This window comes from Anastrepha ludens, chromosome 6, assembly GCF_028408465.1.
Source record: "Anastrepha ludens isolate Willacy chromosome 6, idAnaLude1.1, whole genome shotgun sequence".
Taxonomy (NCBI): domain Eukaryota; kingdom Metazoa; phylum Arthropoda; class Insecta; order Diptera; family Tephritidae; genus Anastrepha; species Anastrepha ludens.
In genome coordinates this window covers 102234857-102262230 of record NC_071502.1, presented here as the reverse complement: position 1 = coordinate 102262230, position 27374 = coordinate 102234857, and the positions used below count along the sequence as shown (strand labels likewise).

At 38.1% G+C, this 27374-nt stretch overlaps 1 protein-coding gene across 1 annotated transcript in view; it reads left to right on the top strand.

Moving 5' to 3' along the window:
• LOC128867623 (sialin) overlaps nucleotides 1–22425 on the top strand; it is a 31183-nt gene extending 8758 nt beyond the window's left edge. Inside the window, exons 2-7 of the mRNA XM_054109033.1 lie at nucleotides 3499–3824; nucleotides 20646–20891; nucleotides 20974–21429; nucleotides 21504–21636; nucleotides 21708–21949; nucleotides 22013–22425. Coding sequence (XP_053965008.1) covers nucleotides 3499–3824; nucleotides 20646–20891; nucleotides 20974–21429; nucleotides 21504–21636; nucleotides 21708–21949; nucleotides 22013–22246 — 1637 coding nt within the window. The 3' untranslated portion in view covers nucleotides 22247–22425. The remainder of the gene's footprint in view (nucleotides 1–3498; nucleotides 3825–20645; nucleotides 20892–20973; nucleotides 21430–21503; nucleotides 21637–21707; nucleotides 21950–22012) is intronic.
• The last annotated feature ends 4949 nt before the right edge of the window (nucleotides 22426–27374 follow it).

The following is a 27374-nucleotide window of genomic DNA, read 5'->3' as shown; positions in this document are numbered from 1 at the left end:
TGCGGTGGACGCGATTGCAAAAAAAGTATTCAACCGATTTTTATAATTTTTTTTTTAAATTGTTCGTAATTGATGTCGCCTCTTAGTGAACGATCAACTTTTTATGTATAAATTTTTATTTTGCAGATATGAATTTTTTAATGCCAATTTTAGGACTGTAGAAGTGGAGTTTTTTAAAAACATGTTCCTATTTTCACAAAAATCAAAATATTTAATATATTGATCGTTCACTAAGAAGATATAACCCTATACTAATGAAATCTTTTCGATTTTTTGATTTCAGTTGACTTGGTGGACTTGAATCGCGTCCACCGCAAGCCTCTTCCAAAAAAAGGGTCTTGGGGGAAAACGCCATAACTCCGCCATTTTTAAATATTTTTACACAAACAAAGCCTTTTTTTTTCTTTAAACATTGTAATATCCAATAATAAAAACTTTTATACAATAAAATTATTGCTACATATCTTTAAAAAAAACCCAACTTTCGCTAATTTCACCGGACCACAAGGTATATAACCCCTTAAGCACACTCGCCATAGGCTTTCTGCAACATTTTCAACGATTCGGCATACGAAATCCCGTTCAAAACACAAAATTTAAGACAAATTCTTTGTTCGATATTTTAATACATAGTAATTTTGAAAGAGTGAGAGCTGTAGAAGTCGGCCAAAATCGCCTAAGCGGCTATCGCGGCAATTAAGAAGAAGAGAGCTGTAGAATATTAAACCATCTGCCGTTTTCTTACTACCACAGTATCATATATTGAAATTTTCGTAATTTGGTCTAAAGTATTTGAAAGAATTCGTATATAATTCCATTTAAAATAAATATACGCGTTAAGAGTCTATAACAAAATTTAATGGCGCACATTTTTGTGGAACATTTCGGCCCAATATTTCTTACCTTTGTGAGCAATTTTGAGCCCGATTGTTAAAAATATGTAAAATATTGAATTTATGCGGTCGATGGTGGATTAAAATGTTTCAAAAAAGAGGTTGTCTGTAAAGTCGGTTTACTGACGATAGCTTAACGTGATAACGTCATAAGAAAATACTGATTGAATGGTTGCATTTTTCAAAAGAAAATTTTAATTTTAGTTGTTTGCTAGATATTTTGTATGGATATAGAGAATGAGTTAACATTAACATAACATAATATACTTTAACATAACATAACATAACATAACATAACATAACATAACATAACATAACATAACATAACATAACATAACATACCATAACATAACATAACATAACATAACATAACATAACATAACATAACATAACATAACATAACATAACATAACATAACATAACATAACATAACATAACATAACATAACATAACATAACATAACATAACATAACATAACATATCATAAAGCATTCACCAACAGCTTTCATTTGATACCCATATTGTACATACACGTCCGAAAATTACCCGGGTCCACGTTTTGACCTATATCTCGAGACCCTATCTACCAATAGGTATTCAAACTATACGGAAATCATCTTCAATACCTACTTAACAATGTGTGTAAGTTTGGTTTAATTCGGTTCAAAGACACGGCGGGTCCACGTTTTGGCATATATTTCGAGACCCTAGTCATCAATAGGTATGAAAATTACCCCGTATTAAAGCACTTATCAACAGCTTTCATTTGATATCCATATTGTACAAACACATTCTAGGGTCCACGTTTTGGTCTCTATCTCGAGATCTTAGTCACGGAGCGGATGGAAATACTCTGAACTAAAGCATTCACCAACAGCTTCCATTTGATACCCATATTGTACATACACATCCGAAGGTTACCCGGGTCCACGTTTTGACCTATATCTCGAGACCCTATCTACCAATAGGTATCCAAACTATACGGAAACCATCTTCAATACCTCCTTAACAATGAGTGTAAGTTTGGTTTAATTCGGTGCAAAGACACGGCGGGTCCACGTTTTGGCATATATTTCCAGACCCTAGTCATCAATAGGTATGAAAATTACCCCGTATTAAAGCACTTATCAACAGCTTTCATTTGATACCCATATTGTACATACACATCCGAAGGTTACCCGGGTCCACGTTTTGACCTATATCTCGAGACCCCAGTGACGGAGCGGCATGAAAAATACTCTGTACTAAAGCATTCACCAACAGCTTCAATTTGATATCCATATTGTACAAACACATTCTAGGGTCCACGTTTTGGTCTCTATCTCGAGACCCTAGTCACGGAGCGGCATGAAAAATACTCTGGACTAAAGCATTCACCAACAGCTTCCATTTGATACCCATATTGTATATACACATCCGAAAATTACCCGGGTCCACGTTTTGACCTATATCTCGAGCCCTATTTCCAAAATAAAATATAATCCATGTTACTCGTGGATGATGTAGCTTTCGAATGGTGAAAGAATTTTTAAAATCGGTCCAGTAGTTTTGAGCCTATTCATTACAAACAAACAAAGTTTTCCTCTTTATAATATTAGTATAGACAACATATCTTAGAAGGTATATGGTAAATATTAATTACCATACATTTTTTCCTTCATATATAATAAAAAAATTAATAATTATAACATTAAAACATTAAAACAACAGGTATTATTAACAAACTTGGTTTTATTTTAAATTCTTCAAGTGAATCAAATTAATAATAATCAATAAGAAGGCATATGCAAATACAAATACGTGAATTTATATATGTACATGTGCGCATATACATACATATATACGCTCACTTAAGTAGGAGAGAGCAAGATGTCGAACGTTGCCGTTCGTTTGCTTTGTTTGCTTTGTCGTTCGTTCCGCGCTTTCGCTTGCAGTTCATGCAATGCAATGAGCAAGGTAACGACAAATGAGCAAGGTAACGGCAATGAGCAAGGTAACGACATATGAGCAAGGTAACACTAATGAGCAAGGTAACACTAATGAGCAAGGTAACACTAATGAGCAAGGTAACGACACATTTTTTCGTGCGTGCAGCCTGTTAAATCGAATTATAAGACGTTATCACGTCAAAAATATTCTGCGAAAAATTTCAATAGGAGTTTTCTCTCACGTAAGCAGTATGCGACAACGGGCACAATTACACAATTCACATATTTGTTTCTAACGCTATTAAGCCTATAGCACTTACTGCGGGTATCTTATCTTAATTGCTATATTGCATTCTTGCTGCTGCTTAATGTTATGACATACAGAGAGGGAAGCCATAAGCTTCCTTTAGCACTTCCGTACTGCTTTATTCGACTACATCGATGACCAGGAAATTTGTATATTTTATTATATCAAATCAAGTCAAGTCAATTATGTACGAATTCATTGAAAAAAGAAAATTTTGTTTACAACGGTCAAGGTGCGACAATCGCCCCTAACGATACCCGCTTTTACATTGCGTTCATTTTGCCAATATCTAAAGTAATCTATACTTAAATTTTATTAATAATAGTAATATAAATAATAATAATATTTTCTCTGCCTTTTTGTTTTGCAGTTGAAGCTCGTACAGTCCTGTGGTATCTGGCATTCATCGGTTTCGCCGTGAACTACATGATCCGCATCAATCTCAACATAACCATTGTGGAAATGATTGCCACCAATACGAAGTTAGTGCACACACAAACGCCTCCGCCTTTCTTGGCGAATCTTACACAAGATATTTTAGTCAATAGTAGTTATCTACATTCAACCAACAACAGTATTAATGCGAGTTTAAGTAGCAACAGTGTAGCCGTGCAGGCGTCTAATCAGAGTGGAATGCTGCATGTGGCGAAGAAGAATAGCTATTCGTTGGAGAAGCAGCTACTGAATGCGATAGGGGTGAGTTGAATTGGAATTTGGCTAAGAAGTTATTATAGCATTGAGGGGTAAATAGAGGGTAAACAAAAATGTTGCACCTATAAATATACTAGTAGGATAAAGGTAGTGGAATACTGATGTGGCCCGTCAGCACACAAGAGTATGTATCGGGTGTGTTTTTAAAAACTTGTGAGCTTAAAGTGATGATACAAAACTGAAATGTTGTTGGTATTGATTTTCTTTTTATTATAATCTGGTAGATAATTTCATGGTATTTCTTTTTCGAATATTACATAAATAAGAACCGATGATGCCGCCAGCGCGTAAACTGTACGTAAAATGGACGAAAGTTTTAATTTCCACAATTTGGAAGCTTGTTTTGGTGTTAAACGATTCACGATGGCTTGCCAAACTTTACTGAACAGAAATGTCAATATAGTTTGCTATTCTCAGCTGTCAAACCATAGTTATCGATATCGATAGTTCTCATGCAACTTATTGTATCCGATTCATATGTACATGTTTATGGTATATACATATATGAATATGTTTAAGACATACAATTGACGAATTCGATTCTTTGTCCGATTGGGTTCCTACATGGCAGTTATTTAACCCATGTTTATGGCCTGGATCGTCTCTGGATCATCCAGATAATATTGAACTTAAACGGCACCTCAACAGGGTGTTCAAATCGCAGTTTCGAGACCGCCAATGGGAAATGTGAATAAAGCTGATAATAAGATCATCGAACCTATTGATAATATATGAATTGTTTGATGAGCTGCTGAAGCCAAATATCGCCAAATTTCATATCTTCAATTTGAGCACATGAAAAGCTGGTATTCAGGATTTTCAAATTGAAATGGTATTTCCAACAGCATTTCAGAAAAAACCAAAATCGTTAATAAAGTGCCCAAGCACTCAGAAAAACACTTACCTGCTTAAATAAAAAAAAAATTGACCAAAATTGATTAAAACGAGTCTATTAATAACCCATTTGTGTGTCGATCAAAAATTTGATTCGTTTGACTATACTTGTTTTGATATCTTGGCATACCCTTCAAACGTCCTTAGTTCTTACATCGATTTCTTTTAATAAAATTTATTTTCAATGACGCTTTTCTAGTATCAAATGCGTACCTATAATTAATTTTTGATTACTAGACCACTTAGGCTGTGAATAATTACTTAGTTATCAGCTGAAGAAAATACACGTTTCGTAGATTACTTGATCAAACTATTTAATAAAAGTTTGATTATATACAAAACTGTAAAAATATCAAAAGCAACAAGAATGAAAGGGGTAAACAATTCCAGTCAATTAACCTTCAAATGGCAACAGAACATAGATTTGGGTAGTAGATCAAATAGAAAGGTGAGTGGCATAAAACTAGCTTGGGTGTGGTTCGGCTACAAAAAAACTATGCCTGGATTCCTATATGGAAGATGCCTCTATTCAACCGCCGAATGGGCTCAAAATATAGACTGATGACATCACCTCAGACAGAATGGGCGATAAATGGAACGCGGAAGCAATAATTATGCAGGATGTCAAGAAATGGTATGGTGTGCTTGATTTAGCGGAGACTATAACTCATCTCTAGTTAGAGAAGACATGCCATAATCTACTTCAAAGCCTACATATTTTGTATACACACCGCTAAGGAGCAGAAGGACGTTGCTAGCATATTTATGAGCGCCTTTCTGCATCGACATTAAAATTGTGTTTCACGAATGTCTAAAGAAGATATTTTTAGTCCAACAACTGAAACATTTAACCTTCATAAGAATAAGGTTGGCAACGCAGACAGGCTGGTCGACTTCACTGTGACATGCGCACTTCAGTATCGTAGCATTCGAAAAGACATTTAGGTGTCTCGCTCGATCAAAGGACGAAATACCAAATTGATTCTATTGTGATAGGCGAAGTTAGTTCAAATACTTTGATTCTGAAGATCCAACATGGACAATGATCATAGTCTGGTTAAAGGCAACAGTAGTATATGCGACGCTAGACAATACGCCAGTAAATCTATCACAAGGAATCAAGAAACCTGAGCCAATTTAGTTCATTAAGGCCCCAAATAATTATTTATCAAATTAAGGTTTGCCCGTCAACTAATGTTTACAACTAATACCGAGCTCTCCGTCCGTGGAGATGGAGATTTATACTCAAGTGTCTGACTGGCTGCCTGAGTATGAAAAAGAGCTCTAGGTAGTCGAGTATCAAGCAGTGTAAGTAGCTCTATAGTCACTTGAATTTTATTCATTGCTCATTGTACAAATGTTTGTTTGAAATTCCTTTTGAATAATTTGAGTAGCTAAACCAAAATTTTCAAAAAATAGTAAATAAATTCAGACGAAAAAAGTATATTTTTAACAAATTTAATGTCTCTGTCAATTATTTTGTAAAATGCATTTCTTTAGCTGTTCAACACTGTAACTTCTGCGTATGTAAAACTTCAAAATAAGCACCGCTCAAATTATTTGATAAAATTCGATATGAAAAACTTGAGAAAATAATGAGTAATGCGCATCGAACAGATATGCGGCTCACGTTGCTCATACGCCCGGGCGGTTCGAAGATGTGTGTACTGAAGTGTATGAAGTGCCAAGTACTTTGTAGAGATATATTCTCTTTGCCCATTTGAATGCTGATGCCACAAATATCTGCAGCTTCTAGTGGATTATAGACCCTTTCCTTGCAATTAACTAAGCTAGCTGCTGTTGAGAGGTTCAACTCTCGATAAAATAGGCCGTGATGTAACCTCCTGCACTAATTTACAAGCCGCGTTTGACTGAGGGCTCGTTCCAAGACAAGGATAGTTATACGTCTTTTTAGTGAAAAATACCTTTGACTGAATGGCTAAAACTGGTCTATTCGCTGGATATAAGGATAATGTCGCCATGCGGCATTCCAATATGCTACGCGCCTGAGTGTGTCCCATAGTGGGACATAACCGCTAGAACCTAACTTAACCTAACCTAGTCAGGAAGTAAATTGAGCCAGTTGATCTCTGACGCGATATATTTTCTAGTGTATTTCATTGCTTTTTTATAAAAACTTGAATGTTTGCAGGAAGGTTGAATGATATATTACCAGTGCAGCGGACCTCTGGCCTTTATCTTGCGTCCACTGTAAGAAGCAAAAGTAAACGTTTCGGCTCGACTTTCTAATTAATAAAATAAAAACAAAAAAAAGCATTTGAGTTAGGTGCTTGGCCGAGCTCCTCCTCCTATTTGTGGCGTGCGTCTTGATGTTGCCCCATATATGAAGAAGCCTACAGTTGTAAGCCATCTCCGAACGTCAAATGGGTTTTATGAGGAACTTTTTCATGACAGAAATACATTAGAAGGATTGCCGTTGCATGCGGGGGCGACCGCTGTTAGAAAAAAACTTCATTTTGCTGGTTCATGTACAGAGATTTGAACCTACGCACTCTTGAATGTTAGTCATGCACCAATCCATTCGACTACGGAAATCTATATTTATTCTGATAGAGAAAATATTAGAGAAATCTACATTTATTCTGATAGCCAAGCGGCGATTAAATATCTTGGCGAGGCTGTCACTAATTTTTGCTTGCAAATGCACGGCATTTCTGAACGAAATGGCGGAATATTTCCGCATCCATTTGATATGAGATGTCAGGGCATAGTGACATACAAGGCAGACGAATAAGCGAGAGAAGACACTACACCCGCTTCCCTCTGGATATGGAGATTGTAGGTATACCTCTCTCAACCTAAAAACTGCGTGATACGAGGGGTGCCTTGTATATGTCGCGATTTGGCAACCCTGGTGTTGCAATCTGGCAACTGACAGCTGTATCGCGAAGTTTGATATTTTTTGGCTTTTACGTACCCAGAACGTTTTGAAATACCAGCGCTATTTGTGTTGTTTACAGTAACTTAAAAGATTCATCTCGGTCCAAAAATGGAATTAAATCGTGAACATTTTCGTGCGATTATTTTTTACAACTTTCGACGTGGATTAACTCAGCAACATTGCATGGATGAACTTAATTCTTTTTTTGGCGATGAAGTTCCATCAAGGACCAGTGTTTATCGATGGTATGGTGAATTCAATCGTGATCGTAGTTCACTCCAAGACGAATTTCGTGAAGGTCGTCCAAAATCAGTTGTTGTTCCGAAAACCATTGATGCTGTGCGCGAACTGATATTGCAAGATCGTCATGTGACCTATCGTGAGATTGAGACAATCTTAGGCATTAGTGGGACCAGCATACATTCAATATTGCATAAACATTTGACTGTCAAAAAAATTTGTTCGCGTTGGATCCCACACAATTTGTCAATCGCTCAAAAAAAGGCTCGTGTCGATTGGTCGAAGGAAATGCTCAAAAAATACGATCGCGGGACTTCGAAACACGTCTATGACATCGTGACAGGTGACGAATCATGGATTTACGCGTATGAGTCCGAAAGTAAACAGCAGCAAATGGTCGCCTGTTTTTTCGGAAAAGTTGACATGTCGCAACCGTACCACTAGAACAACGCAGAACAGTAAATTCTGAGTGGTATACAACCATTTGTTTGCCAGTTGTCTTCCAAGAAATTAGGAAAACCAATCACCAAAGACGGATCACTCTTCACCAGGACAATGCGAGCTCTCACACATCGGCTCAAACAACTGCATTTTTGAGCACCCAAAACATCGCATTAATGGGTCATCCGCCGTATAGTCCTGACTTGGCACCGAATGACTTCTTTTTATTCCCGTACGTAAAAAACAAACTGAGAGGTCAACGTTTTTCGACACCTGAAGAAGCGGTTGCGGCATTCAGAATGCATGTTTTGCAGGTACCTTATTCAGAGTGGCAAAAGTGCTTCGACAATTGGTTCAAACGCATGCAAAAGTGTATAGATCTTCATGGAGAATATTTTAAAAAACAATAAAGTGATTTTCGATGATTAAAATTTGTTTTTGTTCTCTAATCCCGACATATAAAAGGTACCCTTCGTAGTCGTACAAAATGTGTTGCCAACTCGATATGAATTGATAGTCAGAGATGTAAAGCTGCAAAAAGAATTTGGCCAAAATGAGCCATCAGGCGCTCAAAGGCACTACCCAATCTGTCAAGGAAAAACATCTCTATGTTAGTTGCTTTGATCACATGCCACTGCCTCTTAGGTGGACAAGCTTAAATATTGAATGACTTCATTTCGACTATTGCAGAAGCTGCAAGAATGAGGAGAAAGAAGAGTCTTCTTTGCCACTGCCCTGCATGGCACGTCAATAAATTTAGATACTTTGGCTTATCATTCTTAAATGATACCAATGACCTTAGGGATATAAGTGCCAGCCAAATGAATGGTTTAACTAGGAGTAGCAGGCAAACTGATCGCAATGGATCGGTAATGTTCTAAGTGAGTTGGATTCAGAGATTAGGGCTAGTTAGAGGCCCAAAAAAATGATGATGTTCAATAAGTTTTTTTGCTAGTCAATTGCTTTATTTTACAAAAATAAGAACATATCGTGAATACATCATGTTTCGACTTGAATTTAGCAAAATTTCAAAAAAAAAAAATTAATCGGACAAGAGAAATTAGTTTTACTAATAGATAATCTTGTGCCTGATCGAAGCTTTTTTTTTTCAAAATTAACAATATGGCGGCCTCAGAAAATATTTTTCAGATTTTCGAGAAAAAACCCGACAATTAATTGTTTAAAAAAAATCGAAATTTTTGAAAAGAGTATAAATTTTATTGAAATCTACCAAGCAGTTTTTAAGTTACAGTGATCACCAGTTCAAAAAACATAGATTTGAGAAAAACGCATTTAAAGTTTTTGTGGCTTATTCGGAGCGCCCGAGCCCCCTTTGTTAATTGTTGAAAAACTCGAAAAGTATTTGCCGGATTCACTTCAAATTTTCACACAATACAATTCCTACCTACTTAGCTTTTAGAAGCTTGACCTGTATTAAAGCAGAGTTTCTAAGGGGTTCGTCAGATTATTTTTTTAACCCTAAGGAAATGCCTTCCCATTCAACTATGTATTGATGGATTGCACTATAGTTTTAAAAGTCTTTTAATTTATTTTTATTTTGAGCTTCGAACTTCTTCAGCAATGGCTTGCGACGAGAAAACCAACCTCTGCTAATTTGTACCAACTTGAGTCGCCTTGTTGTCTGTACTCTCAAAAAATTTTTAACTTATAAAATTAAAAATGTCTTAAATCTAACCTACCTGATAGAGTCGCAGAGCTTCACCTTCGGGAAGTCCAGGTGCGTTGTCTGCTACATATTTTAATTTGCGCTAGTTTGCTAGCTTTCAGGAGGAGCTGTGTATTTCTGGATGTTAGGGAAGTTGGTGAGAGCTTTACTATTGACAACCCTGGCAATGTTGACTTACATTTAAGAAAGATTACGATTCTTTCATAAAAGTGTTTGAGTAGCGTAAATATTTGTCAAAGTCGTCAACATCTTTTGTATGTACCTACGTAAATTTCTACATATTTGTATTTAAAGCAAACAATGTAAGACTCAAAACAGCTGTGCTGTTCAAAGCTGCGTTATTGATTTGATTGTTCTCCTAAATCGGCATACAGGCGGCTAGCGCCTAATTGCTAATAAATAGTCTTTTTAAATGGCAATCAGCATTTGCTCCTATTAGCAGCCATTGAACTCACAATTTTGTTTTGAAGCGATTAAATGAAGCAATGTAAGCAACTTATTTGCATATTAGTCGATACTTGCACTGTGAGAATTACATCGAAACCATTGGGCAGAATATAGCAAACTTTCTATTGTAGAGAGTTTCTTAGAAATATGGTTGCTTCCGTTATGGTAAATGCGGCATAGAAAGGGTGGCAGCAGCAATTGCATCCTTCTTTGGCTTATTTTTCACACTGACATCCTTGAGCTCAGACGTTATTTGGGTAAATGCTGTAGGCGTCAAAAAATAAAAAGTAAGGAATTTTAGTGTATTTGAATATTTCAGTGATCGATAATAGTTCCGGCGGAGATATCTAAGAAATCGAAATTGAATATAAATCGAAAGTGAAATATTAAATTGAAGGGTGAAAATGATGGGTTATTGGTATTTTTAATGCCAAATCTAAAAGAAATACAATGAAAAACTCTCTTTTTACCACTTTGCTTTACATATACCGATTTTCTTTATCAGTTTAATTGAAGTTACTTTTTCAGGCAAATGGTAACCACCTATATTTTTAAATTGAAGTTTTATTGTACCTATATTTACATATTTAATTCATTAAGATAACGTTTTCAAACAGGGTTACCACAACTTTTAAAGAAATACTTTCAAAAATAAGATTTTGTATACCAGTTCATTAATTTAGCTTTTAATTCCTTATTTACATTCTCTTCTCTTTGCCCCCAAATTTTTATTTTTTCGAACTGGTGGCAACACTCTTCCATAATTGTCTAGTTTATCTTAAATTTTCTTTACTAGATTAATTCAATACTAAATGTTTCAGTTAACTTTTATTAAATTTAATTACTCCATTTTTAAGAGGTGGCAACCACACTCAAAATTCGTTTAAGAACTAAGGTTTTAAACCTCTTTCATTTGACAATCATGTTACAATATTTCGTTTATCTAATTTATTTAGTGGCTTTCCATTTTTCAGATAGATGCTAACGTTCTTTAAAAATATTTACGAAAGTAAGATTTATTAAACCTTTTTTGTTTGACTTTCATATTGTTTTATTCCCTTAATATTATTGATCAAATTTAATTTAAATTTTTGAAAAAGGTGACAATACCCAAAAAATATTTACAAAAAAATACCTTTATTACATATTTAATCAATCCTCTTATTTGAATTTACATTTTTTAAACAAGTGGAAACTAGTGAGCGGTGTAAAATATACTTAACGATCTATTTCTTACCTATCAAATATACACAAAAAGTTTCATAAACATACATCGTGACAGGAGATTTTTTTTATATTATTTTCCGAGCTTTGGATAAAGTGTATAAAAAATCGGTCAACTTTCCCTAAAATTTCAAACATTTTAGTCAGAATTAAAAAAATCTGAATATATAGTTTTATAAATAGCTCATGCAATTAGTATAACAAAGTGCAAGCTACAAGTGACTCGAAATTCGAAGTGGTTGTTGGCAATTTTTTAGGCATTTTCTTCCGTATAAAAAAAATTCTGACTAAACAGTTTGAAGTTTTGCTGAAATTTTGTTGAATTTTCATAAATTTTGTAAAAAGTTTGAAACTTTGGTTTTATGGTAGTATGAACTAATATATATTTTTATAAAAAAAAAAAAAAATAAATGTGTAGTTAAAACTATTCAATATGAAGTCAAAGCGAATCTATTAAAGGTGGTGCTGGTAAATCAGCTGAGTTGTTTTTTTTCTTTCGCCGTGTCCACATGGCTGTCAGCCCAGAATGAAATAGGTTAGGTTAGGTTAGCCTGGTTGGCAGTAAGCCACGCATAGACCTTTTGGTCCCTAGCGATACCAGATGGAGACCGACCTCTATGAATACCTAAAGTAGACATCATGTAGGATGTCAGCGTTTTTGGCGAATCTAAGTAGGGCTGGGAGCTCCGCTTTTGAGACGTCTTCGAGACCCTCAAACAGTGGGGCTCCCAGGCATCTTAGTCGTGTTTTTGATAATGCCGGACAAACGCACAGAAGGTGTTCTAAAGTCTCCTCAACTTCATCTCTGCATTTTCTGCATTTGTCCGTGTTAGCAATCCCTATCTTGTACGCATGTGCAGCCTATAGATTGTGACCTGTTAGCATACCTATGATAGTTCTGCTTTCGCGAGAGCGTAAGTACGAATTGAGTAAGTTTTTTGTCGTTCGTTCTACACATGAGTTTTGCTGTTTTGCATGTGGTCAGGTTAGTCCACCTAGCTTTAACTTGCCTTTTCATGTGGTCGTCCATTTCATTGTATATTGTGTTTAGCAGTCTCCGTATGTCGGCCTCCCTGCTCCGTCGAACATTTTTGGACTTAATACAATATGAGCGTATTGCTCTTATTGCTGCTTGACTATCCACCTATATATTAATTGTTGAGTTCTTTCTTGTTCTAGTGTAGGCTAGCTCCGCGGCCTTCCCCACAGCAAAAACTTCCGCTTGGAAAATACTGCTGTGGTCTGGCAGCTTGATAGACTGCCTTATTCCTAGTTTTGAGCAGTAAATACCCGCTCCTACTCCGTCTGGAGTTTTCGAGCCGTCTGTATAGATGTGAAAGGTTCTATGGCCAGGCTTCATGCCTTTGTGCCATCCCTCCTCTTCAATTGTAGTGCGGAACCTTCTTTCCCAATTAAAGTACGGAGTCATGTAGTCTGTGCCACCTGAGCTCCACTTTCCTATTGAGCTGTGACCGAAGGTTCTGCAGATGAATACCCCCGCAGCCATTAGCCTCCTCGCGGATTTCGCTGCCAGGTTTTCTGCCATGAGGTCAATAGGTGGCATGCTGAGTATCATTTCCAGCGCCGCCGTTGGAGTGGTCTTCATCGCTCCTGTTATGCACAGGGCAGCGAGTCGTTGAATCCTTTCCAGCGGCATTAAGTATGTCAGTTTTTTTGTCGCAGTCCACCATACTAAGGTTCCGTACAGCAATATCGGTCTGACTACTGCTGTGTAGCACCAATGCATCAGGGAGGGTGATAGACCCCAAGTAACGCCCAGCATTCTTTTACATGCGTACAACGCATTACTGGCCTTTTTCACCCTCTCCTCAACGTTGTGCTTCCACAGCAATTTGCTGTCCAATATTACTCCGAGGTACCTTGCATAATCTTTGAGGATTAGTTCGTTGTTGCCTAGCTTCGGGAGGTTCCACGCCGGAACTTTGTACTTCCTGGTAAAAAGTACCATGTCCGTTTTTCCCGCGTTTATCCCTAGCCCTGCGCGAGATGCCCATTGATGTATCGTTTTGAGAGTGCTGTTCATCACATTACTGATGGTGTCCAGGTACTTCCCCGTAACTACTATAGCTATGTCATCGGCATATGCCACTAGTTTAGGTGCCCCTCTGTCAAGTTTCTTAAGAATTTCATTTGCTACTAGTAGCCATAATAGCGGCGATAGTACCCCACCTTGCGGAGTACCTCTGCATGCATATTTGGTCACGCTCGCATCGTTCCACTCCGCTCTTATCTTTCTGCTGGCTAATAGCTGCCTTATCCATAGATAAACCGCGGGTTGCACATTAAGTGACTCTATGCTATTTAGAATAGCATCTTTTGTCACGTTGTTAAAGGCTCCTGATATATCTAGAAATACTCCTAGAGCATACTCCTTATATTCTAACGCCTTTTCTATGTTTAGTACAAGTGAGTGAAGTGCAGTTTCAGTGGATCTGCCTTTAGTGTAAGCATGCTGCGCCTTGGATAATTCGTCCGGCGCAATTGTGTCTCTAATGTATGTATCTAGAATCTTCTCTAACGTTTTCAGGAGAAATGAAGTCAAACTAATGGGCCTGTATTCTTTTGAGTATAGAGGGTTGCTTTTTCCCGCTTTTGGAATAAACACAAGTCTCGCTTCCCTCCACAATACAGGAACGTAGGTGAACCTCAGGCATCCCCTGAATATCGTTCTTAACCATGGTACCACAAGGTGGCTTACCTTTTGGAGCATGGCTGGGAAGATTCCATCCAGTCCTGGCGATTTATATGGGTCGAAACTTTGTATAGCCCATTCTATTTTGTTGGTTGTAATTACGTTCGTCGGGATTTCGTGCACAATATCTCCTCTAGGTTCGAGATCTGCAATGTCCGCACACCCTGGAAAATGTGTACTGACTAGGTCTTCTAGAGAGTCCTCACAGCTGTCAGCCCACTCCCCGTTAATTTTTCGTATTGTTCTTGGCATAGACGGATTCTTGGATTGCAGTTTCCTGAGTCTAGCCACATCGTTAGTGTCTTCCATACTGCTACAGAAGTCTTTCCAAGATTCTCTCTTGGCTTTATGTATCTCTTTCTTGTATACTTTTAGTAGACCCTTATACTCTTTCCAACAGAACTCATTGTCAGCAACTTTGGCTAACCTATAGAACATATACTTTTTTTGACCATTATCACTGTTCTTACCCTATTTTTTACAATCGGGATGTATGTGTTGTAGTTGTGTGACTTTAGACCGGAGACTATGTTGCCCGATGCTATCCATGGTTCCTGGACTAGAGCCACATCGTAGCCGACTCGCTCTATGTTGAGCAGGAGCTCGGCTGAGGCGTTCTTACTTTTGTGGAGGTTTATCTGAAGGACTTTCAGCATCTGGCCTCAGTACCTTCTCGGGGTTGGATACTACCTCCAGGTCACCCTTCTCCACTTCCTGTATATTGAGGGAGGCTTCCAGGATCTCTTCTATACCGAGATCCTTTTCCACCTCCCCCGCAGCGAGCGTGTTGTGGTTGTCGTCTGTCGGGTTGCGCTTTTTGAGGCGAAGGTGCACGCTACCAACTCCCCAAGCCATCCTCCCGAATCGCGCGTAAAGCAGGTCCTCTGCCGGCTTGTTGATTTGGATGATGTAGTCCTGGCCACCATCAGCAGTTGCTGGTTTTGCCACACTCAACACTTTCCAATCGTCTGTCGGCACGTCCGTGTTTTGTCGTTGTAGTAGTCGCAGCGCATGTTCCGGTTTTACCACTCGCGGAATGAAAACCTTTGCCTTCGGTATTGAGGGAATGCAGCTGCGATCAACAATTTCCAGTGATGCCCCCTCCCACAGGCCGTGAAGCGTTTTTACCGCTTCCTTTAGCCATGTGAGCGTGGGGTCATCCTTGCATTTTATGATTTTGACGCCGCTGAACCACCCTGCTCCGTCGAATGCTGGCATGGGTGCGTCCGGCTCTGCGTCCATTTTTGTAAACAAGGCTTCCAGTAGCTTCATTTCCACTACCTTCCACCGTTCCTGCGACATTCGCCCCAGCTGGTCGCCACGGTCAGTGAGTGCCACTATGAGGTGTCTCTTGGCAATTTCACTGGCCGCTGCCGCTGCTTTCGACGTCGTAGGTCTTTCGTCACCATTTTTCGGTTTAGCCGTCTCGTGCCTGTGCTTCTGCTTTTTTGATGGCCCTGAGGCTTCACTATCCGCAGAACGCTGCCTCTTGATGACTAGCTCTTCTTCGATTTTGTTCGCATATTTCGGATTGGAAGCCGCGAACATTGGCTTTGTTGCGTAGAAGGCCCGGCCATTTTTGATCTCCTCTCTGGCCCAAGCCAACCGTTCCTCCTCTTGCTTCGTCAGGTTGGACTTGCTGCCAAATCGGTCACAAACTTTGACCGCGGCCTTGTATCGGGCTTTGGCCTTCAGCTTCTCTTTATCAGGCTTGATCCTTGGTCTGATCTTGCTATCCGAAGCAGCACCATTGGATCCAGCCGGAGAACGCAGAAGAGCCTCTTCCTCAGCTGTGTTAATGCTCCCGACGTTTTCGTGCTCCGAGTCTTCGTTGACAACGGCACCTCCGCGCTGAAGAGCGTTATATGTGTGTTTGGCAGTAGAATTACGACCACTGTAGCCTGCTCCCGCTACAATGGAAGTTTTGTTGCTTAAATTTTTGCTTGTATTCATCTTTTTCGTACGACCACCTGCTCGACGAGGCGAGCGCAGTGGTCTATTTTTATAATGGGGAATTCAACACGGTCCACCACGGCAGCGCCCCATGCCGTGGCAAGGACACAGTTCCTTCCTAAGGCGGCCCGGTGTTAGGAAGGCGCCGTTGAAATACAGCCGGTCTGGTGAACCCCCTGGCTGCAAACCATCCAATGGGCACGGTGTCGCATAACACCCTGGATTAGGGGGTGGGCTAGGAGAGGAAATAACGGGATGTAGGGGGGTTTGGGGATGACAAAGGGATCTTCGTCGGTACGGTGATCTTCGCATGGTGATTGGGTGGCCACCAAGTACGCCGTAAAGCGAGTGGATGGCTAGCCAATCCCCATGTGGAGCTTCCCTCTTAGTTCATGTTGGGTTGGCCCCCATGCTATGGGGGTCAGACCACCACTTAAGCTTCATCCCCGCGTCAAGGAGACCAACATGATGAGGTCAGAATGAAATAAGGCGAATTCATTATTTTTTTCATAGTCTCTCAATACTTTGCTTTGACAACCAAATGCCTTGATTGAAGTTTACACTATTTTGACGCTGACAGTAGGCCAAATCTGCCCAACATACGAGGGGTACCTTTTATATTTCGGGATTTGGCAACCCTGGTGTTGCAATCTGGCAACTGACAGCTGTATCGCAAAGTTTGACATTTTTTGGCTTTTACGTACTCAGAACGTTTTGAAATACCAGCGCTATTTGTGTTGTTTACAGTAACTTAAAAGATTCATCTCGGTCATGTTCTCTAATCCCGAAATATAAAAGGCACCCCTTGTATTTTAGGAGCATTTCAAATAAAAGGATCATTTTATATTGCTTCTTTGCTTTATTAAAGCATTATCAAGCCAACAAAAGCCTTTTAATATTTAATATTCAAATACCAGACTTTTTTAAGCACTTTACTTATCAGTACTAACTCAAACAGATTAAGAAATAATTTATTTCAAGTACATCAATATTTTCTATTACGGAAAAAATTTATGAATTTTTTTGTTCTTATTAAATTGCATTCGAGTATTCGAGTTTATTCATGGACGCGCAAAATTAATTATCTAATTTTGTTTTGATTAACTTTTTTACTAAATAAAAAAAAATATTTTGAGAGATAAAAATCTTTACTTTTACCTTTACGCGCCCCATAGCTTGTCTGTTTCTGTAGGTGTCGAGTTCACAAGAGTCAAATATGATTGAATTACGACGCGCTTTGCAGAAATGATTACACTTTCGATACAGACAGCCTTCAAACCCCAGTAACAATGCACCAAACAATCTTGACACCTAAGAAGGCATTAACTTAATTCTTCAGTCACAATAAAATAAATTAATAAATTGTTGCGTACACTTCTGTTAGGTGTTTCGCCAAGCTTCTACTTCCTTTTAAGCCGACTCCGATCGGCAAATGGTTTTTTATAAGGATTTTTATCATGCGAGAAATACACGGATACTTTTTTTTTATAATTTTGCAATAAATAGTACCCAGTAAATCCGTCGAGCTAACAAGTTCAAATAAATAATCTGCTAAAAAAGTGGTATGAATTCATAGTGAGGGTAGATTCACTCTTTCACTTCCCTCTAGTTTCATCGCAAAGTGGTTTTGGTCAATCGTAATGCAACAGCAGCTCTAAGAGAAGCGTGTTATGTGTGAGGTAGTAGCGTAGAGGTGAGTATGTGGACAGTACTGCTCTATAACTTTATCCACTCGATTAAACTCTTTCCGATTATCAGTTGCTTCCATCGATGGTGCAGTCACTAGCTTTCTTTTTTCAAAAATGATTTCAATAACATAAAGATTTTCTATAATACTATTGAATAATAAACGTGCATTTAATTTATTAAAAATTCCGGTTTCATAGGTATACAGTTTTACATTTTATTGTTTTTATTTTTACATAATTTACCCTTTTTTATATTTCCTTAAATTTAGGAATACAATGACATACACTTTAAAATATCCTATAAAAGAAACAACATCTTTATGTATGTAGGTATATAAGTACATATCTTCAATTCTCATCTCTTCAAAATATCTGAAAATGACTAGTCTGTAAGTAAAGGTAATTTTTTTATGATCGTATTCAGATTAGATATCCACGTGGTTACTGAAGTAAATGAAATATTTGGTGTAATTAAATGGTTCACGCAATTCACACAGATACTTAAAAGCTCAAGTAATTCAGACGCACGTCGTAGGTAATTAACTTTTATTGTTTTATTTTTGTTTTAGATTAGAGATGGCGGATCTTGAGATTTCGAAGTTGTTTTTTATATATCGAAAATTTCGAAATTGCGTGTTTTTATGAATCCTGGATAGTTTATTAATTTTTGTGCGTTAAATTATTGGAAAGATTTGGAATAAAGTGGTAAGTGAAATAAAGCTCATATAATTATACTTTTTACGATTCCAAAAGCAAATGTTATGAGTGTACAAATTGTGAACACAGCAGCTTTTACTTGCGTAGGTGTGTTTGTCGACAAGTTTTTTGTGCAATAAATTTAGATTATGGTAAGAAAATTCAAACGTAATTTGAATAACTTTTGTACTAAAAAAAAAACAAAATGATTTTTAGTCATAGTCAAATCTTTATTTGGACCTTTACAATTTTACCTGTTAATGTGAAAAGATGATATTGGACTCATTTGGGCCGGTTTTATCGCATTTTCCATGACTTTCCGCAAAATTTCTGATGATGACTTATTGCATTCCTGTTGAATATTCTCCCTAAGGGCTGGGATTGTCTGTGGCTTGTTGGCATAAGCCCGCGACTTCAAGTATTTCCAAAGAAAGAAGTCTTGGATGGTTAATTCGGGCGATCTTGCTGGCCATGCCAAATCGTCAAAATGGGATAAATATAGCACAGGGAACTATTGACAATTTTTGAAAATTTATTTATTTCTTATTTAATGTAAATATTTTTTTTATTAAAAATATAGTTAATTTTATTTATTTCTTATTTAATTTAATTAATTGTTAATGAAAATGTAGTTCATCCTCCTAATTGAAGTTGTAGAGCACAAAAAACTTATGTTCAAGTACAAACCTTCCCCGCTTTTCATCCAATTGAACTTTCAAACTTTTTGGAAAAAAAAACTCAAAAAAATTGCATCAAAATTTGAAACTTTTCAATCAACATTTTTAGATTATAATTTCTAGCATGAAAGGCTATTGAATTTAGGTATAATAAAGTGCAAGTTTGTAGTGCCTTAAAATTCGTGTTGATTTAAAAAAATCTTTTTTTTGTGATGGTGTTGCGTGCTTTCTGCTATATAAAAAATTTCGAGCAATCGTTAGACATAAATTGTCTAAGTGTCATCCTGCCAGCGCCTACAACTGCTAAGGGAGCACAAGCAAGCATGATATATGTATTGCCAGCTTTGGGCCATCTGGTATAGTGAAAAACAAAATTGTGCGAGCTCATTTCACACGTATTCACACACTCACCCAATAACTCGTTGTTCAGACGGCAACGGAGCAACTTGAGTGAAGACTGTGTTGATTTTTATCGTATATCACAACCCAATCTGAGTTTTTTCGTAAATAAGCCGCTGTTAGGACTCCGGTGACGTGAGCTAATCAGCTGATTCTTTCAAATTTGCTGAGACCCAGTTAGCGGTCTGATCGTGGCCACACCTTCTGAATTCTTTTCACAGTGGGTGCACGAGTATATTCCGTTTTGAGATAGTAATATTTGCACATCCATCATGATGGAAAGAATAATGAGATGGCGCCTATCATGGTACCGTTACTTTGGCGAATTTGATAATGAGTTACGTCGTATTAGCACTAGTATGGACAGATTACCATTTTCGTAGCCTGTTCTAATTAAAATGCAATGTTTATGATTTTGTAAAACATACATTTTTTAAAAATTAGTTCAATAAATCACTCAGTTTTATTTAGCTTTACTTTTTTTTTAACATCTTTAATTGTTTAATAATACAGTTTTTTTAACTTAACTTTTCGGTATCTTTAAATTAAAAAAAAGAAACAAACACCAAACTTAAAAATTTTCGCAATTTGGATATAAAAAAGCACAAAATTTATTGCGAAGAGCAAATGGTTGGCAACACTGCACAATTCAGCTAATGCGACGTCACGCATTCTCTGATGGGTGCAATCTTGTTTCTATAATTCTTGGTGCACGAGTATCTTCCATTTTGAGAGAGTAATATTAGCACATCCACTTACACGCTTAGATTTCAATTGCTTAGTCCAGTATATCTGTTCTCTCTTTCCCTACTAATAACTTTTTTCTCTTTCTCACCCATTTGCAGATCGAGTACGATAGTCAAGGATTTGATTGGAATGAGTACCAACAGGGTCTGGTGCTAGGCTCATTTTATTGGGCGCATTGGGTTACCCAAATTCCTGGCGGTATTTTAGCCAAGAAATATGGCACAAAATTGGTATTCGGCCTGTCAAATGCAGTCGGCTGTTGGATATGTTTCATTATACCCTTAGCGGCATATTGGAATTATGAAGCACTGATATGGCTGCGTATCCTACAGGGTCTTGTGACGGTAAGTAACGTAGTGTATTTCAGTAACGCATACGAACCAGTCTTCTCACTATTCTCTCTCTCTCTCTCCACCCACTCAACAGGGCTTGTCGTGGCCAGCTATGCATCACATGACCGCCAAATGGATTCCGCCGAATGAGCGCAGCAAATTCGTAACAGCCTATTTGGGCAGTTCTGTCGGTGTCGCTGCATTCTATCCCATATTCGGCTATGTCATGCATTGGACTTCGTGGGAGTGGGTTTATCATATGTGCGGCGTCATCGGCACTATATGGTGGTTTTGTTGGCTGTGCTTGGTGTATAATACACCAGCGGAGCATCCGCGTATTAGCAGCTCTGAGCAGCGTTACATTGAAAAATCGTTGGGCGCATCGGTGCATCATACGAATCTTGGACCAACTCCTTGGCGTCGCATACTCTCCTCGCGCGCCGTATGGATGAATGTCATCGCGCAGTGGGGTGGCATCTGGGGTCTATTCACCATGATGACACAAGCACCTACTTACTTCCGCGTGGTGCATCATTGGAACATTCGAGCGGTGAGTGTGTGTTGACGGCTGGTTGTTGGGCTTCATTTGTAAAGAGCTGTTCTCATTTCTTTCGTTTTATGTAGACCGGCATTCTTTCAGGCTTGCCACATTTAATGCGTATGCTCTTCGCTTTGGCCTTCTCAATGCTTGCCGACTACCTGCTGCGCTCGGATAAGATTAAGCGCACCAATTTGCGAAAATTGGCAACAGCGATTTGTAAGTGCGACGTTGCATTATTTGATGTATGAAAATATTCTCTCAAATACTTACCCCCTAATTCGTTGCAGGTTGCATTGTGAATGGTATTATGGTGCTATGTCTTGCGATGTTTGGCTACAATGCTGTGGCGGCGATCGCTTTTCTTACCTTGGCTCTAATGTTCCATGGTGCCGTATCGTCCGGACCGCTTGCGTCCATTGTCGATATGTCGCCAAACTATGCGGGTATCGTTTTGGGTATTAGTGGTATGATTGGTGTACTGCCTGGTTTCGTGTCGTCCTATATTGTGGGCATAATGACGCTGGGAAATGTAAGACTTTGTTGTAAGCAAAAATTATTTTCACCAAATTGTATTGTCGTTTTTTTCGATTAGCAAACCTTTGAAGCGTGGAAGAATGTGTTCCTGCTCTGTGCGGGAATGTTGATTGGCTGTGGTGTGCTTTACGTGCTATTTTCCGATTCGACGTTGCAAGAGTGGAATTCACCGAAACGTGTTTTGGTGGTCGATCCGAAAGAGTTGGAGCTTTTACATGCAAATGTCACAAATCAGAATGAGAAGAATCTTAGAGATGGAGAGAAGAGTTCTGATTACAAGAGTGAAAGTTAAGCGAATTTATCTGTGCATATTTATTTTGTCGAACTTATTTAGTTGCATTTTTTAGAGTTAAGTAATAAATTGTTATAATATATTAAATTTTATTATTAAGAGTAAATTCTGTTAATATAATTAAAGTTGTTGACACTCAGATATTTCTTATCAAACGAGTCTGATTATTAAAAAAATATGTTTTAAGTAAAATGCAATAAAAATAAATTATTTTTCTATTTTCCATATATGATTTGTGACATTCTAGATACGAGAATTTTTTAAATATTGAAACGAAATCAGGAAGCAGTAATTAATCTACATAGTAATCATCCAAAGCTGCTAAATAAATCCGTGATGTCCTATTGGAAAAGCAACTTTTTTATTTCAGACCAAGAATAAGTACGCAAAAGCATAGAAATGAAAACTTTTGTTAAAAAGTTAGCAGGCAATACTGTTTCAGATCTCTCTATCCGCAAACTAGAGTTTGAGGGTTATGCTAGGGCAATCTTTCCAAATAGGCAGGATTGGGTCGAGGGGAAAATCTGCACCGAAGCTTGCACCTTTGTCTTGACTGACGGTACCAAGATGGAATCGGGAGTCGGAGCAGTGATTTTCTCTAAATTAGCCAATTTATCTATCTCCTTTAAACTGCCGAATACTGATAGTGTTTTCAAGCAGAAGTTTTAACGATCCTGCAAGCATGCAAAATGCTTAGAGAACGCGGGAGCGAGGGAGATATTAAATTTTTCTCCGATAGTCAAGCCGCGATCAAGGCTCTGACGACGCCATGGTGCAGAACGAAATTAGTAAGCTCCTGTAAGGAGGAGATCAAATCTCTTGGGTGTGCAGGTAACATTGCTCTAATCTGGGTTCCAGGACATAGGAACATAGAGGGAAATGAAATTGTAGATGAGCTTGGCAGCAAGGGGATTGAATTGTCCTCAGAGACCTGCTACTCGGGCATCGGCATCCCCCTGACAGTTGTTAAAGGGGAACTGCACAAAATCTTTCTCAGGAAAGCGCAGAAAAGATGGAGCTCCATTTCTTCATGTGCTATTTCGAAAACCCTCTGGTCCCAATACGATATACGAAGGACCCAGAAAGTCCTTTGGACTGCTCGCCATTCAATTTCCAAACTCGTAGCTATGTTTAGCGATCACTGGAGGATCGGCGCACACGCGGAAAAGCTAGGGCTACCATTTAACCCCAATTGCAGAAGCTGTGGAGACCTTTTAGAGAAGGAGACTATTGAGAATTTTCTCTGTAAATGTCCGTGTTTGGCAGTTAGACGATTAAGAACTGGGGCTCCTTTCTTCGAAAGCCTGGGGCAGTGCGCCAACCTAAATCCCATCAATCTTCTGTATTACATCAACAGCTCTGACTGGGTGTATGTATTTGGCTGTTGGAGGACTCATAATGGTATCAAAACTGCGCTTTAGTGCTACTTGAGGAGTGCCAGATCAATCATTTCACCTATCTGCCTATCTACTGTTTTTGTTGTGCCCCAAAACGTGGATAAAAGAAGGCAAAATGAAAAGAAAATATTGGGTAAAATCGAGCGACACTTCATTGAAACCAGCCGAAAATTTTGCGTCTATGACTTTTTGATAACGGATTTCAAGATCGGATCAGATCGGAAGAGGCCAAATTGTCTAGTGATGCGCTTCTGATGCCTCTCGAAACTTTGTATTGGCTGGAATGATCCCGAAACGGCCCATTTTTTGTTTGACGCTTCTACGCAAACAGACTAAATCTTCTTTTTTATTTAAAAAGAGTGATTTTATTTATTAAAACGAATTTTGATTTATGTAGATCATCTACTGATTGTGGTGTGTTTCACCTGGAAAAAGAGTTGGTCATCTTAAAGAATGAATTGTGAAACTGGATAAATTCAAGTCCAACGTCAGTCAAACACTTTCTGAGGGACAGATTAAAAAGTTGGAAGACCTAACCCAAAACAAAAAAAACAGTTAATTGGTCTTCGGACGATATGGCACAGGCAATATCCAAAACTCGTACATGGATTTAGGGGTTACATGCGTCCAGAATTTTGAAAAAATCGTTTTTTTTTACACATTATTATTCCTTATAGTTTTAGGCGTATTTCTGTGGAAGTTGACTGCAAAAATTTGTAACTGTCCGACGAGATTTTGATGCGCACTGGTAGCTGACCTTCGTTTATACTTGAAAGTTTAAACTCGTTTTTTTTGAAACTACTTTTTCCTGCAGGATAACTCATACAGTTTTTAATATTTTTTGATGTAGTGCTTTTTTTAATATTCGAAAGTGTTTTCTCCATAGTCTGTCGAGCCGGATTTTTTATATTTTTATTAAAGAAATTTTATAAACATAATTAATGCTACTTCCGAAATCAGTTGTCAAACTTTACATGACCTTTTATTATTGAATCATGAATGAAATTTTAATTATTTGTGAGAAAATTTTTATGTTGATCTTAAAGTTATTTTCAAAAGACGTTGTTATTTTAATAAAGCTTTCAGACAGTGCTTTTTCCAATAAAGGGGCTTTCAAAGTATGCGCCTAGATTTCACTATTTTTGTTCAAAAACGGCTCTTAACAATTATATGGAAAAAATGACATAATTTAAATATCCACCATGAGCACGTCTACCAAGGATGATAGATTACCAGGCTTTGTCAAACGGCAACGGAGAAACAAGTGGAGACTATGTTGGTTTTTTTCCGTATATCACCAAAACTAGATAGGTTAGTAGGGTTGCTGTCGCAATGACACACTTAGACCTTTCGTAGGTACATTGTTATACCACTGGAACTTATCCTTACCCTATGGGTTCTTTTTCAAACCATCCGGTAGCTTTAATAAACGAGCAAATCTTCGATAGTTTTGGATGCGCTATGTCCGCTACATCTGTTAAAAATGCCGTATCAAGAGTGCAGAGCCTCCTTATAGCTAAGCTTTCATACTCACATAAGAGGGGTGACTGTTTCATCTTCTTCTGTATTAAGACAACTTCTACAGAAATCGAAGTCCTAACCTTCTAACAATGATCAGTTAATAACCCTATCATTTTTCTTATAGCTTCTCTATTGAATCTTAACAATCTTTTTGATTAACCGCTGCGGCCTGGAATCCAAATAAGGTGTATTTTGTAGTATTTTGATACGTCATTTAGAAGTTTAAAACATTCTATGACTGTTTTTGACGAGTGTGTTTTAGATTCTAGCGCTTTTATAGCTGCTTGACTCTCCGAGTATATGAAGACTTCATTTGTGGATAACACTCTCATTTTTATTAACGTAAGTCCCTCCTTTATGGCAGTGACTTTCGCCTGAAATACACTGCAATGATCAGGTAGGCGAAATGATTGGCTAACTCCGAGTTTATCGGAGTAAACCCCTCCACCTACTTTGTTGTCAATCAGCTAATTCTTTCAAATTCGCTGAGAACCGGTTAACGGTCTTATCTTGGCCACACCTTCTGAACTCCTTTTACCATGCACGCCTACATGCACGTCCATATACGAGATTTAAAATTTTCAAGGACTCGCTCACAGTGCCGCTTTGAGTTCAGCAAGTTTGATCCGAACATTGGGTCTCATCTCTGGAGTCGTTGTTGGCTTATTCACATAGACTTTATTAGTTTTTCATAAAACTCCACAAAAAGTGGTTTAGTGGAGTTCGATTGCATGACCAGGAAACTTAGATCGCAATAATGCAATGTTTTCCCATGTTGTGTGACTTGTGGCTCCATCCTGTTGAGAATAAAACTCGTCTATTCCTATACCTTCAAGTTCAGGCCACAAAAAATCTTCAATTAGTTGCCTGGCTCTTTCATTTTCATCTTTGAAGGAAACGGGCCGATTATTCTACCAGCCCAAAAACCACATCAACTACGTCGATTCATGGGGAGGGCTCTCTAATAAAGGGTTTTCCAATAAGAGGTGCTATTTTGATATTCAAAGAAAAATGCTATTTTTTAATATAAATGATCGGATGTTTATTTCATTATAAAGAGGAAGCTATGCCATTAAAAACGGAAAATAACATCAGGCAAATGATCACCACGACCATGCTTACGGAACGATATCCTTTTCATGAAACCGAATTGCAAAGTGGCTGCCCTATGTCCTCGATGGCCTCACGAATTCCATCTTTGAGGTCTTGAATCGACCCTGGACTGTTGGCGTAGACCTTCTTTTTCACGTGCCCCAAAGAAAAAAGTCACAAGGTGTTAAATTACAAGATCCCGGTGGCCAATTGTGATCACCTCTTCGAGAGATAACACGGGCCGGAAACTTTTCCCGTAAAAGATCAATGGTTTCGCTGCGTGTATGGCACGTAGCGCCGTCTTGTTGAAAATAAACGTTGTCCAGATTAATACCATCCGATTACGGCCATAAAAAAATGTTAATCATCGCTCCTGTTTAACACCTAACACCTGTTATTGGAAAACCCTTTAGTTGAGAATGTCGAGATATCGATGTTGCGCTACAGCAGCAATATTCTCCGCAGAATGCCCAGTTTTTGGTCTGCCAGTCCTTTTTCTATCCTCGATGGAACCATTTTTTTGAAATTCTTTCATCAACCTTTGAATTGTCGACTCACTCGGATGATTATTTCCATAAAAAAACACGAATTTTGCCATACGTTTCAACGCGTTGTTTCCGGCAAGTATCCATCGTTAAATTTGTTCATCTGTCTACTCGACAAATGTCAAAGATGACATATAAAAGGTACCCTATAGGAATTACTCACTTCTGACATTTAGACGTCACTTTTGAAAGACCCTTTACAATCTTTGAAAGACATACAAACATATGTATATATGTATATGTATATACATATGCTCACAATGTTCGGAATGAGCGAACCCAACATCTGAGCTGTTAGTGCTGCCTTCTCTAAATTGGATACTGAAACGAAACGAAATGCTGTATTTTTGTGCAAATTTTACTATCAACAATTCAGGTATAAGTTTTTAACGTTTTTACACATAAAACATATTTAGTAGGTACACTTCAACTCAACGTCAATTGGAGTTAGATACGAGTACAATTCAACAAATCACACTGAAGGTTTTGAAACTTTTCTTTTATGCAAACTGAACTTTTCACCTCAGCTGAGCGTTCATAGAAACAATAAATTCGGCTGCTGATGTCCATTTT